We start from the raw sequence: 18,993 nt of genomic DNA, 5'->3' as shown, positions 1-18,993 counted from the left end.
CGTGGCAGGCACCTTAAGGTTGCAGGACTCAAGAGAGGGGCCACCATTAGGCTGCCTTGCACCCATGGGGGCCCCAAAGATAGATTCCCAATGCCTTTTTGTGTAGGAAAGGCCGGCACAGAAAGGCAGTGGGAAGCCGCCATTGTAATCCCTCGACTGGAAAGAGCCGGCCGAGGGATTACTGAAGGCCTTCCGAATGACGGCCGGGCTCTCCAAGCTTGCCGTAAGCCATTCAGAACTCCTGTTCGGAATAATTTCTAACCGACGGTCAAACTGGGTTGGTCGGATATTATTCCCAAGCTGGAGATTAAAATGAGGTAAGCATGACTCTGACTGATGGTCGGAGCCATTTCATACCGCAATGAAATCGGTCGGGCCCTAAGTAGTAGATTTGCATGTTTGTGGATCTCCCCATAGAAAAGATAGGAGAGATTAAAGTCGAGATTTACACTCATAGGTTTGTGAATGGGGCTTTGTTGTACTTTAGCAGTACTATCTAAGTACTACTAGATGTATTACAAAATGCAGAATAGGCCCCTGAAGCAATAACTAATGCAGAAATAAAACACCATGTTAAAGTGGGTTTGAAAACTGGCAAGTTATCAAAAAAATGTATTATGTTGCAAAAATAATTCTCAACAGAGCCACAATGTTTTGATCTATTGCCTTCTGCCTACACTGAGCTTTGCAGACATATTTGAAGTTATAATAATAAATAAATATGCAATTTTGTAACTTCGACAATCAGGGCCACATTTAAAAAATAGCAGACGTGTAGCCGCAAGAAGAAATTCTGCAGTTTCCACAAAGGCACAAATATGGCCTAAGGGCAAGGGGATAGTGGGCACCACACGTGCTGCACAGCTACGCCCCTCTTGCATGCTTAAGTAGCAAGCACACATCCAGCACATGACGTCCATGAGCCACTGGGTGAGAGCTGAGCAGGGCCTACTGACCTGACCAGACAATTGGCCACCACAGAAGTATTTAAGGGAGCGGTGTCTAATTTCACATCTACCCTTTACTCATGGCTAGAAATTAAACCACGTACTCCAGCACTCATAGTCTGCTTGTGGAGAAATGAACTACTGAATATTGAAGAATTGGGAAATACAAGAATGTCGTGGAGAAAATATCAAAGACCATACTCTTGAAAGGTAAGTGTCTATAGAATAAGTATAGATTCACTATTCCTAACCCTACATCTAAGTACTTCGAAGTTATATATATATATTCAAGGCAGATGTATGTGGAGCTAGGTGTAGATAATCTATACTTAGGTTTTGATACTTTGGGATCAATATTTTGTCCTCGATATTTGCATACCTCGACATTCTACCTTTGATATACAGGGGGAACATCACGTGGAGTGTTGTACTGCAACTAAGCACATACATGCCCTTTGTTTGCAGCACCGTGTTCCCTTCAGCAATCATGTATCGGATCTTGACTATTTTAGGGATAGGGTGACCATGGACGTACTTGTGCGGGTTGCCCCTTGTGATTGAGTGAAGCGCCTACTTCTCCACCTGCCACTCAGTTGGACAAGTCGCCTTACAAAAAGTTATGTGTATATCCAGTCTGAAGTGTGGCTAGCCTAATGAGCTAATTTGTGGTTATGCAACTATTGTTTTGCGATTTCGGCCATGAGCCAAACACGCAGTGTTCAGAGTGAATATAGCGTGCCTTTACGGTTTAACGCTGTTGATAGCAGTACCTACACAAGCACCCACACACATATAGGCAACTGATTTCAGACGTTTGCTTCCTGTTTGTCTCATTAATACTGCACCTCAAATTCTTGCGTGAACCCACTCCTTGCATGCAACTCTGCAACGTGCTTCGGAAAGCGCTTGATGGGTATAGCTCCAACGCCATCTTTGTGGAAAATAAAACAAATGAAAACATGTTATTCCAAATGATAACCAATAAGGTAATGATCTCATAATATCAAATGCAACAAGTGTATACATGCAGTGTTAGCCTGTTAACGTTGACACTTTCCATAGTGTAGAACCTGTTTTCTGCATGCTGTTCAACAACACACATTCACAAAAGGGATTGTGCTGGTACTAATTGTGGGAACTCTCATTCCCTGACCATTTGCATTTTTAATTTCATGGTCTCCGTAAAGTTCAACATGGCTCGTAGTGAACACAATTCAGTAATTAAAACAAGGGGGCTGGTGAAACATATAACCTAAGTGCTATCGCAGAAAGCAATATGACACGCAGGCAGCAGCACATGCAATAATGTGACAACAGACATGGCTGTCATTCATTTATTGCATCTGTTTTGCATTAGAAATGCAGAATGTCAGACCGTGTAATTCTTATCAGTAACCTTTTGTCATCAATATCTTTTGGAACAGTTGCACTCTCCCCTCTCCGGATTTTTCTTGACCGTATTTTGTCTAGAATTTGGAGGCATGTTAACAAGGGCTTGTTAGCGTCAACTTCCAGGCGATAGCGACCGGTTTGGGGCCCGCTTTGCATGTCAGCGATATTTATCGCTAATGACATGCAAAGTGGGCGTACCCAAACTGGTAGCGACTGAAAGCAGCCGCTAACACAGCTATTGCCTATTAGCAATACCCGCGATATGATAAAAAAACACGCGCTAATTGCGATTAGCACCAGGATTTTACACCTGGTAAAAACCTGACTTAGCCATAATAGTCAATGGGAGGTGGATTCTACGGCTAAGTCCCCACCTGCCTATCAGCGAGATTTTCCTTAGTGATAGGATTTTGATCGCTGGAAATCTCACGTTAAAGATGGGATTTGCCGCTATCGCTGGATTTTTTATTGCCGTGGAGATAAACGTTGGTAATACTGCGTTATCTCCGTGATAAAATCCAGCGATAGGAGGCGATAAAAAAAATCTTGCTAAGAGCGGATTACGATAATTATCGCAAGTTGTTGCTAATATGCCCCCTGGTTTTGTAACGGAAGATTATCCTTCCACTGCAAAATTATGCTTAGACATAGTTTAAAACTTTTCTAACTTAGTATGTGTGCTGTACACAACACAACACCTACAAAATTAGAAACGTTTCGATAAAAGAATACTTTTCGCAAACCTAACACCTCCCTCAAGGAGGCATAAATTTTAGCGCAAAGCCCCTCTACCTTTTTCAGTTGGTAGGGCTCTTTGTCAACAGACACGGGGTTGCATGGGAATGCCAGTGTACTGCCCATGGGATGCCCCCTTGATTCAAAGTAGCGTAAGTAGTGCCAAGCACTACTTTGTGTGACTCTAGGGGTACTGTTCAGCCAGAATCAAGATTTGCACTGGAAAGCAAACCTGCACCGGTGCAAAACCTGGATAAATCTGGTCTGTGGTCTGTACAACATAGAGGGGTTGCCTTCCCCCAAGACTCTTCTTTTCCTTGATGCCAGTGGGCGGGTGTGAGCCTCTGCCTCAGTCTACTGTGAACAAAGCCACAACGGGAAGCAGTATTTGTTCATGAGCAATGCAACAGCAACCACTATTTATGGAGGAGGGTTGTGCATTAGTGCACGGGCAGGCCAATACCAGCCACTGTGCATGGCCAGCATTAGTTCACGGACAGGGAAAGTGCACCACTAGCTGAGGGTGGAGTGGAAGTAGATCAACAGAGCTGCAGCCACAAGCAATGGGGGTGGGGGGAGTTAGCATATCCCATCACTCCTCTCCAGTTGTAAAAGGCTACATCCTGACCTGCTGTCTGGATTGGTGTCAGAGCTTTTAATAGCAGGCTTAATTAAGGAAAGCATAATGGTCTGTGAGGCATTCTGGTGCTCAACAGCTTCACTACTAACTGATCACGTACATTTGGAGGAAACAGAGAATTGAGAGAAAAAAATTGAACTCATGAAGGGGAGTGTATCCTTTGTTGTAGCCCTCATTCAGAAACTCAGGGGCATATTTACAAAAAAATGTTGGAGCGCAGAGCTATGCCAAAATCAGCAGCGCTGCGTGCTGGCATTTTTCAAACGCAGGGATGTGTTGTATTCACAAGAATACAGCACACCCCGGTGTTTCCCCTAGCGCTGGAGAACAAAAAATTGCCTAGCCAAGGTCCCCTGCCGCCTTTTTTTGTAAGAGTGCCTGCCCTGCAAGGGCAATTATTTAGTGCAGGGAGGGACACCTCCTACGCATAAAGAATCATTCATGGCAATTTGCTCTTTCTATGTGTGCTGCAGGATGGAGCACACATGGAAAGATCAAAAAACGAGGAGAGATGTATGATTTCTCCTGGTATCACCATTCTAACACATCGGTAATCCATGGCACTGTTTTTGGCGCTGCCTCAGCCTTGTAAATCTGGGGCAGGGTCAAAAAGCAATGGGTGTTGCGGTGGAATGCCCACAGCAACACCCACTGCACGCCCCTTGGGGACTAATATAAAGTTCATCCCATATGCAGTGGTTGCCTACGAACTGTCAAGAAAATTGAATTTAGGGCACATCAGAGATATATTTAGCATAAACGCCTACTCCAAGATGGGCCGGTTGGTCTTAGAATGCTCTTGTGGTGCATCTTAAGACCTGCTCCAATGGTTATAAGCAGTGATGCCTCACACCTTCAAACTACATCCTCTAAAAAAAAGGCCATACTGCAGACTCACTTTTGATGTGGCCCAGGGTCATCACCAAACTCCATAAGAAGGGTTGCTCCATGCTTTTACAGCACTGAAAGTTGTGACAGAAAACCAACCCACTTGTGGTGTTCCCAAGGGTCTGCTAACACCTCCCTACACAATGGTGCCAAACATCTACAATTTACGGCTACCTCTATATTTCCGAAACCTTAATACTACAGACTACCCTTTACATGAACACCAACCAATCACACTCTCAGAGCCACATATGCCGAAGAACAAGATGCCAATGGGACATCAATAACAAAGCTTCAGTGCTATTCCTGTGGATGCCATTAGACAAGCAAAAGCCATTGAAGGGGTACACATGCACAGACACATTCAACCTAGTTAAGATCAAATTCAATGCTAAGCACCTTTTAATTCCCAAACAACTCTATTTGTTAAAGCCGTATCTGATGCCTACAAAAGAAGGTTTCATTCGTTTGTACTCTGATTGTTTCGCCTTTGACATAGCTTGCCACCACTAAGAATTCCTTTTAAGGTTTTCCAGGCTATTTTATATATAATCCAAGGAGGAACTCTTACACATAGTCTCTAATATTAACACTAATTTACTGATTCTTAGGTTGCCATGAAGTGCAAAATTAGGCATAAATATTTTTTGTGCCTAGCTTGGAAGTGCGTCATAAGTATATGAGTACAAATTTCATTCACTTCTGTGTGCAGCACAGGCAATCCAAGTCATGCCTCCATGGAATTGCCTTTGCAAACTGTATGATGTGCAAAATCTGAATGTCAACAGTGTGGGTCAGCTTTTGCGAAAGTACTACGGCAAATACCAACTGGGTCTTCAAAGAAATTATGTCTAGGTCAGTTTTCACTGAAGTGCAACTGTCCTCCAAAGAGGTGGGCTAGGCACTGCAAAAGATATATCTATCCTACGTCATACACAACTAACAGGTCTTCGAATTCCAAAAGGAGTCGTGTTGTTGGGGATGAGGTGATGATCTCAAGTGCTGAGTAACTTGGCGCTTCTTCCTTGGTCTTGAGTGAGTAATTTACAGGTGGGACCTCTTTCTCTTCAGAGGTCTTCCTCCCTTTTGGTAAGCACTACCCAGCAGGTGCCACTGATTCCTTAGGTGACCAGGTCAAACCTGCCCTTTGTATGGTGCCCGGCATCTGAATGTGCATAAAAAGCTGCTCAGAGATGTTATTGAGGGGAACAGTTCACACATCTATCTGCTCATCACCCACTAATCTACTCCTCCTTGTCTTCTGCTTCAGCGAAAGCACACCTGGTTCACACTGATCACCAGAGGTTTTGAGACCGGTTCCGGTAGGGCATGGCTCTATCTGATTGATTATAATGCGCAACAGAGAATGGGGCACATATGCAAAACTTTTGCCTTCTACGCAGATGGGGAAGGTCAGCTTTGTCCCTCCTAACGGGATCAGGTGAAACACTGAGATCTGGATGTTGCCCTAAATTTGTCTCATCCCACCATCTTTCATCAGGGTCAGGCACTTGTGAAATTTCTGCCACAGGCCCATCAGGCTACCTTACATTTCCGGTGTATTTACTACCAACTTACAGTGAAGGTTTCCAGTTTAAAATGTACATATTTGTTGCCATCAGTCAGTCATTTTTTGTCTGAAAAATATCATTGACTTTAGAGTATTATTTTATGTCTATGTGGCATGCGTTGATGTTCCCATAGCGTACGGGCAATTAATGCAAAATAAAAATCTACATCGATATTTACAACGAAGATGAAATATATATGACCCACTCTGGAAAATACTTTTGTCACCATTTTGATATATAACCTCTAAAAATGAGGAAAAGTAATCGCAGCAAAATAACAAAACATTTTCGCAATTTAATGTTCCTTATTATTTTCGCATCTCAACAATTTGTTGACGGTGAAATTGTACAATAATTTATGTCAGTCAATGTTGCTTTTTTTAAATTTTATAACGCTGCGGTAGGAAGTATACTGAACTGAAAACGAAGCACATTTTCTTTAAACCCGTACACGCCTCCGTTTCTTGGCATATAATTTCTGGAGTGATTTCTTTGTCAAATACTTTCTCAAGCGCATTACTGCAGAAACTGTTATTTACATCAACAGATGTTCACTGTTTAGGCCCCCTAATATTTTTAGGCTTCAGTTAACAAGAAGTTGTTGATATTTTATCAGCACCCATCTGTTCGTCCTTTTTGATGAGTGGACGTGAATACTAAACCCCAATCAGGCAGGCATTCGGAGAGGAGGCCGCACAGATGTGTAACGCCATCTTCACACCTTGAAGACGGATTCTGGCAGCAGCAATGCGGCAGCATTAGCTCAGAGCACAAGAAGAGGTAACAACAGGCAAACAAAAAGGGAGCGATGAAATATCTGCCAATTAGGGTCTTATTTCACAGCCCACCCCACCCACGCGCGGCGAGTAACTCACTGTCTTGGAACATGTCATTCTGCATATGACTACAATCCTCGCACAACTGTTATAGTGGCCCCGGATCGAACGCGTTCACTTGCAATCCTACGTCTTGTTGTGCTCAAAGTTTATTCTAAGTTTATGAAATTATGTCAGGACATAAAAGAGTAACACCAGATTTTAAGAATAAAGACTCTTGTAGAAGATTATCTCTCTGAGAGCAAAAACAAGCAAGCACGAGTGACTGGATGAAAAGTAGTATATTGTTTCCATGAGTGAGGTTATTGTGTTCTAAAGTTGCACAAACTAATCTCTCTGATAACAGAAGATTCTAGTGGCACTGCGAGCTAGCTAATGTGAACCATAGGCTAATATATGCGGCGGGGGTGTACACCGGACCAGACCCACAGTATATGTTATCCGTAATCGGCGTAGGTCCGGCATGATGGGTACTTTTTTGGGACTACACTACATTAGCATCTCAAGCAAGTTACTACTTGGAGAACCAATGGTTGCAGTCTAGAAGAGGACTTCAATATGGACAAAATTCAAATCAGTGTTTTTTCTACATTTATTTTTTTCCTACCAAGGCCAAAGCTACTGGGGTATCTCAATAATGGATTCTGCATAAATATGAATTCTTACTATTCCCAATTTACTCCCTCTGTATGCCACCCTAAAGTGGGTGACCTACAGGAGTATTTACTCCAAATAAAAATGAATACAATATTTCTAAATTCTGCGTTCACATGTTTACATTATAACGATGAAGAAAACTTGCTCAAAGTAATAATTAATATAGGTTTTAGGAACCAGTCGAGCCACGAAATATGATCATAAAAAGCTGTCTATGTGAGTTAAAATATCTCTGTCCGTCGCTATCAAGCACTGCTACGTTATCTGCCTATAACATTTTCTATGTGTGCTTCCCAATGATCCTTCCAGTATTTTGATGTGCAGCATTATTGAGTTGTCCTAGTCGAGCCTCAGAATCTAGGGCTGTTCATCTGTGGGGTGTTCAGACTTTGTAAGAGCACATAATGTCTCCTTTTGAAACAAATCTTTGGGAACAACTGTACCCATGAGCCTTGTAATGAATTCATGTAATACACAGGGATGAAACACTTAAGTGCACCCAAATCATCTCAATGAAAGAGCAGCCACTTCAGCACCTTCTGTCTCCAGCAAAGCCCATCAATCTTATACCAACTTATTCTTTAGGAGTGGATTCCATGATGTTTTATGGATTGAATTAGAAACAATAGATAAGTCTCTATTAGAACCACTAACAGACCGGTAGAATGACTAGATCGCAATTGCTACCCTACAAAATTTATTTTCTGTTTCCTTTTCAATCCAGAGATTTTGGGGTGGCTTTCTCCCATTGTATTAAGTCCCAAATATTTTTGTTTTATATATATATAAATATCAGGGGTTGCTTTTATTAATTTCAGGTTGGCTTGGATGGTATTTTACCAATCCAAAGCTGTAATATTGTGCCTGGAGTGGTAAATGGCTTTTGTCATTTTACAGCTCGGCGTGGATAGCACTGTGCTAATCCTATGCTTAAAAACTTTGATAGAAAAGCAGACATTTGAGGTGAGCAAATTTAGAGTGTCGCTGGTGTTGAGGGTGCTCTATACAGGAGCCTCCTGCCACCTAAACCTGGGAACTACCCAGAGTTCTCTCCTTCTTTTTATATATATATATATATATATATATATATATATATATATATATATATATATATATATGTGTGTGTGTGTATTACCTACTGGCGGTCGCCAGTAGGTATATATAGTTAGGATTTTTTCTCTATGGGATTTTTGAAAATTCTATGTCTAATAACTTTGGCGTTTGTGGACGGAATTGGCTGAAATTTTCAGGAAAATGGCACATTTTGTTTCTGAGCAGCCCTTGAAAATTTGGGGGGGGGTTTGTCAAGGGGGGGCCGAGAAAAAAGGGGGGTCCCAAAACGTGTTTTTAACATTGAGTTTTCCATAGGGCGGTTGGCCTCACTTTTAGCCCGAACGGCTGAATGGATTTGCACGAAACTTGGCAAAATTGTAGGGACTGGTAGCCCGATGTGCCTTTGCTAGGTCTCAATATATGTGCTCCAGTGGATTTTGAGAAATTAACGTTCAAAAAAAGATATATATCTGTAACAGCGGACCGGGCAGCGCTCCGGTTCGCGGACTTTACGCGTAACGGAACTTCGCGTAGCGAAGCTGATTGGCTCTCCGGCGTCTGTGAACATTCCAAACAGTCCGTAGCGGCCGCCATCTTGTCTCTCGGTAGGATCGAGAGACAAGAGGAGGCCAAAGCGAAGGGGCAAATGACCATAAGGGGGCATAGTAGATCCTCGCTGACCCCCTAGGTTTGATGTGGAGGTTTTAAAAGGGTCCCGCGGGGCAAAAAAAAAAAATAATAATAATAATCGAACGGCTGAATGGATTTGCACGAAACTTGGTAAAATATTAGGGACTGGTAGCCCGATGTGCCTTTGCTAGGTCTCAATATATGTGCTCCAGTGGATTTTGAGAAATTAACGTTCAAAAAAAGATATATATCTGTAACAGCGCTCCGCTTCGCGTAACGGAGGTTTGCGAAGCTGATTGGTGCTCCGGCGTCTGTAAACATTGCAAACAGTCCGTAGCGGCCGCCATCTTGTCTCTCGGTAGGATTGAGAGACAAGAGGAGGCCAAAGCGAAGGGGCAAATTACCATAAGGGGGCATAGTAGATCCTCCTTGACCTCTTAGGTTTGATGTGGAGGTTTTAAAAGGGCCCCGCGGGGCAAAAAAAAATAAATAATAATAATCGAACGGCTGAATGGATTTGCACGAAACTTGGCAAAATTGTAGGGACTGGTAGCTCGATGTGCCTTTGCTAGGTCTCAATATATGTGCTTCAGTGGATTTTGAGAAATTAACGTTCAAAAACAAGATATATATCTGTAACAGCGCTCCGCTTCGCGGAGATAAAATTATATCTGTATTACCTAGCTGTTGCTAACACCAGTTAGCGACGGCTAGTAGGAGATAGCGACCATCTTGGGCCCCACTTTGCATGTGAGTGATATTTATCACTAATGACATGCAAAGTGGGCATGCCAAGATGTTAGCGACTGGAAACAGTCGCTAACATCGCTATCTCCTATTATCAACTTTTGGAAATATTCGAGATAAGCGCGAATATCTCCAAAAGCTAGCACCTGCCCTGAGCAGTTCTTAGCCATGTTATCCAATGGGAGGTGGATAACATGGCTAAGAGCATTAGCTCGGTAATGCATGAATATCGCTGAGTTTTCAGCGATATTAATGCATTGCGGTCGTTTATTATCGTATTTGCGATAAACCTTGATAATAGCAAGGTTTATCTGCGATAATTTCTGACGATGCTTAGCGGTAAAAAAATCGTTGCTAAGCATCGTTAGGGATAAATATCGCTTAACTTTGGTAATATGCCCCAACGTCTGTTAACGTTCGATTCGAAGGAAATCAGGAAGTGTTGAAAAACATTGTCTGCGCCATCTTGTCTTTTTTCAAATGCCACACTTTTGTCGTGCACGGCAGCCATTTTAGATGCCTTGACCAGACCCACTCTGTGCACGCTGTCGATCCTTAGCATGGCTCCCCACCCTCGCAAGCATCTCCCCCAGGCAGTGGTCACCCCCGCTCTCTGTCTTATGCATGGGTAATAAACCTCCCCCCATCTGCGCTGCTCTTCCCTGAGAATCACACCCTGTGCCCGCCCGACACCTCCCTTTCGCCCTATTCACTACCGCACCCTCTGACACTCCTTTTCCTCTGTGTCCGATTGTCCAGGCTGGTCCTAGGGTATCAGCTAGCCCTGCAGATGTAGTTTATGGCCCCAGCTGTAAAGAATCACCCCTCTTCAAAGGAGTTATAGTAGATCAAGGCCCACACTCGATGAGATCCGTCACAGCAGACGCGTTCCTATTATCTGAAAACCATCCTGTATTGTGATTGGGGAGGGGACCGAGCCTGAAGCGGAAGATTCCAGGGATGACTCTTTGTACATCAAAGTTTTTACAATTATGTGTCACATTAAAAATATATAGCACTCCGACAAAGTAGTAAGATTATAAAACTTTAATAACTTATAAATATATACAAGAAAACAAAAATAGTAATAACATATAAACATTTTTAGGGAAAAACAACGAAGTAGCGGTCGGCTGTGCGAATAGTCCCAACGCAGCACAACGTCCAGATTTCCGGCGTGGGGCGTCGCGGGGGGTGGGTCATCAGTAGCAAACTGTTGTGCGAATAGTTCCAAGGCAGCAGAACGATGGCACCAAGGTGATGTCCAGTAAGTTGCCGCACTGGTTTTGGTATCCTACAATGCTGCTCCGAATAACGGCGTGGGGCGCCCCGGGGGAGGCGGCGTGAACGGGCCTCTCCAGGTGGAGTGTCATCTGTTGTAGTGGGGCGCCCCTTTACCGTTTCAGTTGCCATTCCGTCCGTTTTTGGTCCACTGTGTCAAAAGCCGCAATTCAGCTGAGTTGCGCCCACTCTTGCGGTGCAGCGATAGGCGGCTGTCACAGGACTCTCAAAATGGCGGCAGGCTCTTTCCTTTTTGGGCCTGGTCCACTGAAATGGCCCTGGGACACCTTGGAAATCGGACGCTTGTCTGCTAGGTCTTGGACCCCATTCTCGAAAGCGTCCCCTCCGCCTTGAGGATTCATCAAACGTTTTGGGGGCCCACGACTCCTGTAGGCTTCTGGTGGGGAGCGGTTGCCATGATTGCTCGCGGAATGACCACGACGGAGCTACGAGATGGTGGTGCTCTCATGCTGACGCCAGCTTCAGTCTGAAACATCCAGAAACAAGGTGGGGCTTTCATCGTTTGGGAAAAAAAAAAAGTTTTCATCCAATGAAAAGTGTTGTTTTTAGGTCATATGATCAAGCCTTCCATCATTAGGAAACCAAAAGTAAAATGAACCAATGAAAAGTTTTATAAACAAGTCACATGACCTGTTATGCGGCATAGGGTATAAAATGCGGAGAAAATACGTTGGCACGTGAGGCGGCGTCAGTAGCGGACCGATGTGCGAATAGGCCGAAGGCAATACAACGCGCCAAGATCCGGATGGCACCGAGGTGGTGTCCAGCAAGTTGCAGCACTGGTGTGGCCATCCTACAATGCTGAAAGTCGGCGTGGGGCGCCCCGTTGGCCTGTGAGTTTGCGTCAGTAGCGGACCGATGTGCGAATAGGCCGAAGGCAGCACAACGCGCCAAGATCCGGATGGCACCGAGGTGGTGTCTAGTAAGTTTCTGCACTGGTGTGGCCATCCTACAATGTTGAAAGTCGGCGTGGGGCGCCCCGTTGGCCTGTGAGATGGCGGAGGTAGCGGACCGATGTGCGAATGGGGCCAAAGGCAGCGCAACAATATTTTCGGAATAGAAGACACCACAAGGCGCTGAGATGCCAAGATCCGGATGGCACCGAGGTGGTGTCTAGCAAGTTGTGGCACTGGTGTGGCCATCCTACAATGGTAAAAGTCGGCGTGGGGCGCCCTGTTGGCCTGTGAGATGGTGTCAGTAGCGGACTGATGTGCGAATGGGGCCAAAGGCAGCGCAACAATATTTTCTGACTGACACCACAAGGCGCTGAGATGCCAAGATCCGGATGGCACCGAGGTGATGTCTAAGTTGCGGACCGATGTGCGAATGGGGCCAAAGGCAGCGCAACAATATTTTCTGTATGGAAGATACCACTAGGCGTTGAGATGCCAAGATCCGGATGGCACCGAGGTGATGTCTAGCAAGTTGCTGTACTGGTGTGGTCATCCTACAATGCTGAAACTCGGCGTGGGGCGCCCTATTAGCCTGTGAGATGGCGTCAGTAGCGGACCGATGTGTGAATGGGGCAAAGGTAGCGCAGGAATATTTTCTGAATAGAAGACACCACAAGGCGCTGAGATGCCAAGATCCGGATGGCACCGAGGTGGTGTCTAGTAAGGTGCACTGGTGTGGTCATCCTACAATGCTGAAACTCGGCGTGGGGCGCCCCATTAGCTTGTGAGATGGCGTCAGTAGCGGACCGATGTGCGAATAGGCCGAAGGCAGCACAACGCGCCAAGATCCGGATGTCACCGTGGTGGTTTCATAGTTGAGAGGCACTTCATCTGCAGTGGGGCGCCAAGATCCGGATGGCACCGAGGTGATGTCTAGCAAGTTGCTGTACTGGTGTGGTCATCCTACAATGCTGAAAGTCGGCGTGGGGCGCCCCATTAGCCTGTGAGATGGCGTCAGTAGCGGACCGATGTGCGAATGGGGCCAAAGGCAGCGCAACAATATTTTCTGAAGAGAAGACACCAAAAGGCGCTGAGATTCCAAGATCCGGATGGCATCGAGGTGGTGTCTAGCAAGCTATGCAGTTGAGTTGTGTGCGCACTTGCGGCGAATAGGTCGAAGGCAGCATAACAATGTTTTCTGAATAGAAGACACCACAAGGCGTTGAGATTCGGTTACCACCGAGGTGATGTCTAGCAAGTTGCCGCACTGGTGTGGCCATCCTACAATACTGCTCCGAATAACGGCGTGGGGTGCCCGAAGGGGGGGGGGGAGGCGGCGTGAACGGGCCTTCCTAGGTGGAGGCTCGTCTGCTGTAGTGGGGCGCCCCTTTACCGTTTCAGTTGCCATTCAGCTGAGTTTCGGCTGCTCTTGATGCTACAGCGACAGGCGGCTGCAACAGGACTCTCAAAATGGCGGCCTGTTCTTTGGATTTGGGCCTGGTCCACTAAAATGGCCCTGGGACACCTTAGAACTCGGACGCTCGATTTTTTTTTCCTTTCCTGTACATGCAAAAAAAGGTAAATGCCCGGTACGTTACACGCTTCATCTGCCACGATGAACTCTCCAGAGGAACCGAAAAAAAATATAGTTATGGTAACTATACCATGCATCGTCATATGGAGAGGTGGCACCAATTAATTATAGTGCTGCATAAAAGAGAGATTTGGAGGAGAACCCCTGACCTGCTAGTACATTCATCAAAGAAGTGGCACTGACAGCATCAGAGGCAAGGGAAACGGTCCCAAATATTTAGAAGAACTTTGGAAAGATTAAAATGACATGTTTAGATTGTGGCAAATTAATTTCATGTGGACAGATGAGTGTTACTCTAATAAATACAGCATATGAACATCATCATAGTCGATGGTTGGTAGAGACATTTTGACTATATCCTGGACCTGCCCGTCCTCGCCCAAAATGGCGCCGGAATAAATGGGACTCGTAACTCCTTGTTGTGTACTGGTTGCAGAACCTTGAAATCACGAGATACGTATGCAGTTTTGAAGCACATGGCGGGCGGGGACGAGAATTGATTGAATATTTCGACATCCCTATTGATATTAAGTTCTGATGTGTTATTGATTACTGTACTATTGAAAGTTCGAATTAACGTCACCCATGGTACTTGCCCGCAAATGTATATCTAGATAATTTTATTGTAACTGGCCCTGTCGTATTTTAATTATAAAATGTACGTCCACCGATTCCGTAACTGTTAGACACCTTAGTTCTTGCAACCTAATGGCCCGCCCGTTACGTTCCTCTACAGTGTAAATGTCTACTCATCATATACGATTACAGTTTGCTCCGTGGCAGGCCCACGTGGTTATAGGCTCGTATTTGTATAATGAAATTTTCACAATAAAGGTTTTTAAAAGAAAACATGGTAGTAGTATATACATTGGTAAAGTTTTTAATAATAGTCACTGTTTTAGAATCATTAAAAGGCAAGTGAAATAAAGCAGACCAATTACATGAAGGGTAAAAGGTATAATACGAAGGAACGCAGTAAAGATAAATGGTGAAGGGCTGTTGTGTTTTCTATTCCTGCAACATAAAGTGATCGATAAGAATCTCATATTCAGGCGTATCGGCGACTAAGACAGCAGGTCGACCCTCTTTTGCTCAACGGCTCCGTCATGGGACGAAGAAACGCTCTTTTTTTCGAAAAAAGAATATATTTTACTTGCAGGACAGTTGTAAATTTTCCGGGAAAGTACATTAGCCTGGAACATTATAACATATATTTAAGAAAAAATAATGTTCGGAAGTAATAAAAAGCGTAATTTTTAGGTCATATGACCAAGCCTTTCATCATTAGAATAAGAAAAGTAAAATGAACCAATGAAAAGTTTTATTAACAAGTCACATGACTTGTTATGCTTACGTTACGCGCTGCGCGCCCCGGATGACTTCCGGATGCGCTAACGCGGCGCGTCATATGACGCATTACGCGACAACGCAGGTCCAGAATATAGTCAAAATGTCTCCACCAACCAGCGGTCGGAACACAACCCCTTTCAGCAGGCTAAATAGTTCTGTTAAATGACAACAGAAGGGACAGGGAACAAGAACCATCAGTCAAAGAGGGGAGGGCTAGTTCTTCTCTACCGGGTTACATTGGGGCGCTACCGGAACTGATCGAATTGGTAGTCTACAGTGTTTCTGGATGTTTCAGACTGAAGCTGGGGTTAGCATGAGAGCAGTACCATTTCGTAGCTCCGTCGTGGCCATTCCGCAACCAATCATGGCAGCCGCTCTTTATCGTTATTTTGGGCGGGGTGGGTGGCGGAGCCGAGCTGTTTTGCAGCCATCATTGTGTGGAGTTCAGTTCATTTCACTAGTTTTGTATTTGTCATGAGGGGTTGTTCCTAATGTTTCTATTTTAGCGAGGTCAAAAAGAGATCCCGTTAGTGGCCTACTGATTTTGCTCGATTCCTTTTCTTTTTTTTTTTACACGATTTTTCGTTATCTGCAAAGACTAAACAGAGTATTGCGACTCTGTGTTTGTTTGTAAATAGAGAATGAACCAAAGAGAACCAATTCTAATACAGTAAATACTTGGATAACAATCAATCAAATGGAGAGAGAAGCAGGCACGACGTATTACAACGGGGGCAAAGGCCTGCGTTAACTACCCTTCACTATGTGCAAAGAGAGAGTACTCCTAATAGAAATGAGGGGGGGGGGGCACCATTCAAAGCAGATCAGTGTGCATAAACACGAAAATGTTTTCACTTACCACGTACTTGACATTCGACAGCTTATGATATTTGCTATTAAAAAACCATTGAAATTCACTGAAAAAACCATAGGTTATAGATCATATATAGTTAGGAATTCGCATTTACAAAACCTTGAAAATTCACTGAAAAAACCATAGGTTATAGACCATATATAGTTAGGAATTAGCATTTAAAAAACCTTATTTTACTCACACAAAACCATTGAAATTCCATATATAGTTAGTTGCACTAACTATATATCGCGCACCCGCAATCCACTGCTGATGATGTCACATATTACATCATTCATGACATGGTCAGTGACATCACTGATGACATCACTGATGACATCTCAGCGAAGCTGATTGGTTATCCGGCGTCTGTAAACATTCCAAACAGTCCGGAGCGGCCGCCATCTTGTCTCTCGGTAGGATTGAGAGACAAAAGGAGGCCAAAACAAAGGTGGAAATAACCATAAGGGGGCATAGTAGATCCTCCCTGACCCCTTAGGTTTAATGTGGAGGCTTTAAAAGGGCCCCGCGGGGCAAAAAAAAAAACGTTTTTTTGCGTGGGTAGCGCCCGGTCCGCGAACCGGGAAGCGTTCTGGGCAGCGTACTGCAATGAAAAATGAATGATAGACTTTTCAAATGCTGTATGTTAATTGATTGTTGGTTTTGTTGATTATTTTTTATTTTTTTTTATTTTTTAAGCATTTTTTATTGTGTTTCATAATTTATTAAACTTTCTAACATTTCATTGTCAGAAATTTCATAATTATCATGGAATATACATTGTAGTCTCTGAGGTTGTAAAATGTCCTCATTTGCAAGGAGGTTATCTACTGCTTGTACACATTGCAGTAGTTCTTGGTCCCAAGTTTCATCCATAAATTCAATCTCATTTGGATCAATGATTTCTGTGTTGGACTCTGGAAGGACAATTTCAAATGAAATTTTTTGTTCGCTTTCCATTTTCCCTGAAATTTGCATAAAAAAAATATATATTAGTAGAGGTAGGGCACTGTTGGGATTAATTTTAGATAGGCAGTTTTTAACAGTGAATTTATCTTTGGGCAGTGTATAGTATCAGAGTAGAAGTAGGAATATAAAAAAGTGTATCTAAATTTATAAGTACTACAGAGGGATAGTATATAACTAACAGAAAAAGTTTGCCATATTAACTTAAAGTGCACAATATACTTCAGTTTTAAAAATAACAACTTACCTTTAAAAAGAAGTTGAAGTTATTAATGAAAATCCTATTGAAATGTACACCAGGAAGTAGTAGTCAAAATGGCTGTGTTTCCTTCTCTTCCTTTATATATATTCGGGTACATAACCAATCAAATGTCAGGTAAAAAAAGTAGAAAATGAAAGTAACATTTTAATTGGTTGTCAATTCCAACACTTCAGATGTGTTTTGTGAAGTAATTTACCTCACGGTATTTAGAGAGGTCTACAGGCTAAATGGCTAAATGGAATTCCAATCAAATTTGTGAAAATGGTAGGGATTGGTATGTAGTATGAGCTAATCTATATTTGGTGAAATTGTCTCAAGTGGCTTTTGTGTGAACTACTTTCCCACCTTTTTTGATGGTGCGCTTCCCAGGGAGCGACCCGGTACGCGAACCGTTGAGCGCCCCGGTTCGCGGACCTTAAGCGTTCCGGGAGTCCACCATTTTGTGTTTCGGTCGAATTAAGATACAAGATGGAGGGCAAATAATGTTCAGAATGGGTAGAAGGGGGCACGGTAGAGTTATCTTGACCCCCTAGGTTTTCTGAGGGTGGCTGAGGAGGCTTATATGTGCGAAAAAAAAACATTTTTAAAAAAAATTTCGCGAGGTTAGCTCCCGGTTCGCGTACCGGGTAGCGGCCCCGGTAGCGTATTTTGTTGAAAATTAGTGAAAAATGTTAGAGTTAAATAATAATTGTGAGTGATCAGATGTAGGGTAGCTCTGAGAAGAGCTTTTGGGTTTATGGTACATTTAGGTACTTATAAGTAGGTACCAATGCACATTCTTAAATTCAGAGTGAAAACTCTGTTGCCCTCATCTGAGAAGTGAACTCCATCTCCTCTGTAGATATCTTGCATGTAGTAACGCAAGTTATTGTTGTACAGGGAGCCCATTCCATGGTCTCTCATGTAAGCTGAAACAGATTTGTTTACATGCTTCCTCGACTTCTCAATTTGTGGACAAAATTGGTTTGACCACCTCCATTTCTGTCTTTGGCATATATTTGAATATACCAAGGCAGTCTGAGGAAAAAGTGCCATTAATTGCTCAAAGGTGTCCTTTAAAAGCATTTCCAGACCTACACCAGTCAAAGTGCCCAAGTCATTACCTCCACAGTGCACAATTAACAGGTCAGGTTTGGGCAAATGCATAAAGGTTTTCACCAATGGTATCAATTGGTGACATTTTAATCCTCTGTGGCCAAACCACTTAATTTCCACATCTTGTAAATTGAGGTTAGGTAAATTCCTTCTTTCAACGTACCTTTGAGCCCAGTGAATATAACTATGACCAACAATCCAGACAGAAAACATGGTGAGAGAAGGTTCTCCTGCAGTCAGATGAAGTGTGGCAATGAAATGGCAGTTGAAAAAATGAGAGTTTGAAATGAAAAAAACTGTGGAGTTTCTGTGTTCATGAAGCAGTAACAGTGATTGGTGGATTTTGATTGCTGAAAACAAAAAGTTAGGGTGCACGGATGTGTTCTTTGAAAGATGTATTTTGAGTGGTCAATAAAAAGTCATTAAATGAAAGAATGCACTGGATATGCAGGTGCACTGAGAGTTCAGAGTTCAATTGCAACATTGTTGTGTGAACTTGCAAACACCAGAGTTTTTCCAAGAGGTGGTTGCTATGGAAAATAGGCAGAAAGGGCAGAGGGGGAAGGGTTTTAATTTGAAAAA

At 43.5% G+C, this 18,993-nt stretch overlaps 1 protein-coding gene across 8 annotated transcripts in view; it reads right to left on the bottom strand.

The window, feature by feature from the left end:
- Window positions 1–18,993, bottom strand: part of PTPRZ1 (protein tyrosine phosphatase receptor type Z1) — a 656,962-nt gene that overhangs the window by 128,055 nt on the left and 509,914 nt on the right. For all 8 annotated transcript variants that reach the window (XM_078680698.1, XM_078680707.1, XM_078680718.1 and 5 more), the window contains one exon: window positions 1,793–1,878. In XM_078680698.1, coding sequence (XP_078536824.1) covers window positions 1,793–1,878 — 86 coding nt within the window. The remainder of the gene's footprint in view (window positions 1–1,792; window positions 1,879–18,993) is intronic.

Source organism: Lissotriton helveticus, chromosome 1_1 (assembly GCF_964261635.1).
Source record: "Lissotriton helveticus chromosome 1_1, aLisHel1.1, whole genome shotgun sequence".
Classification (NCBI taxonomy): Eukaryota; Metazoa; Chordata; class Amphibia; order Caudata; family Salamandridae; genus Lissotriton; species Lissotriton helveticus.
This window is presented reverse-complemented; position numbering and strand designations above follow the sequence as displayed.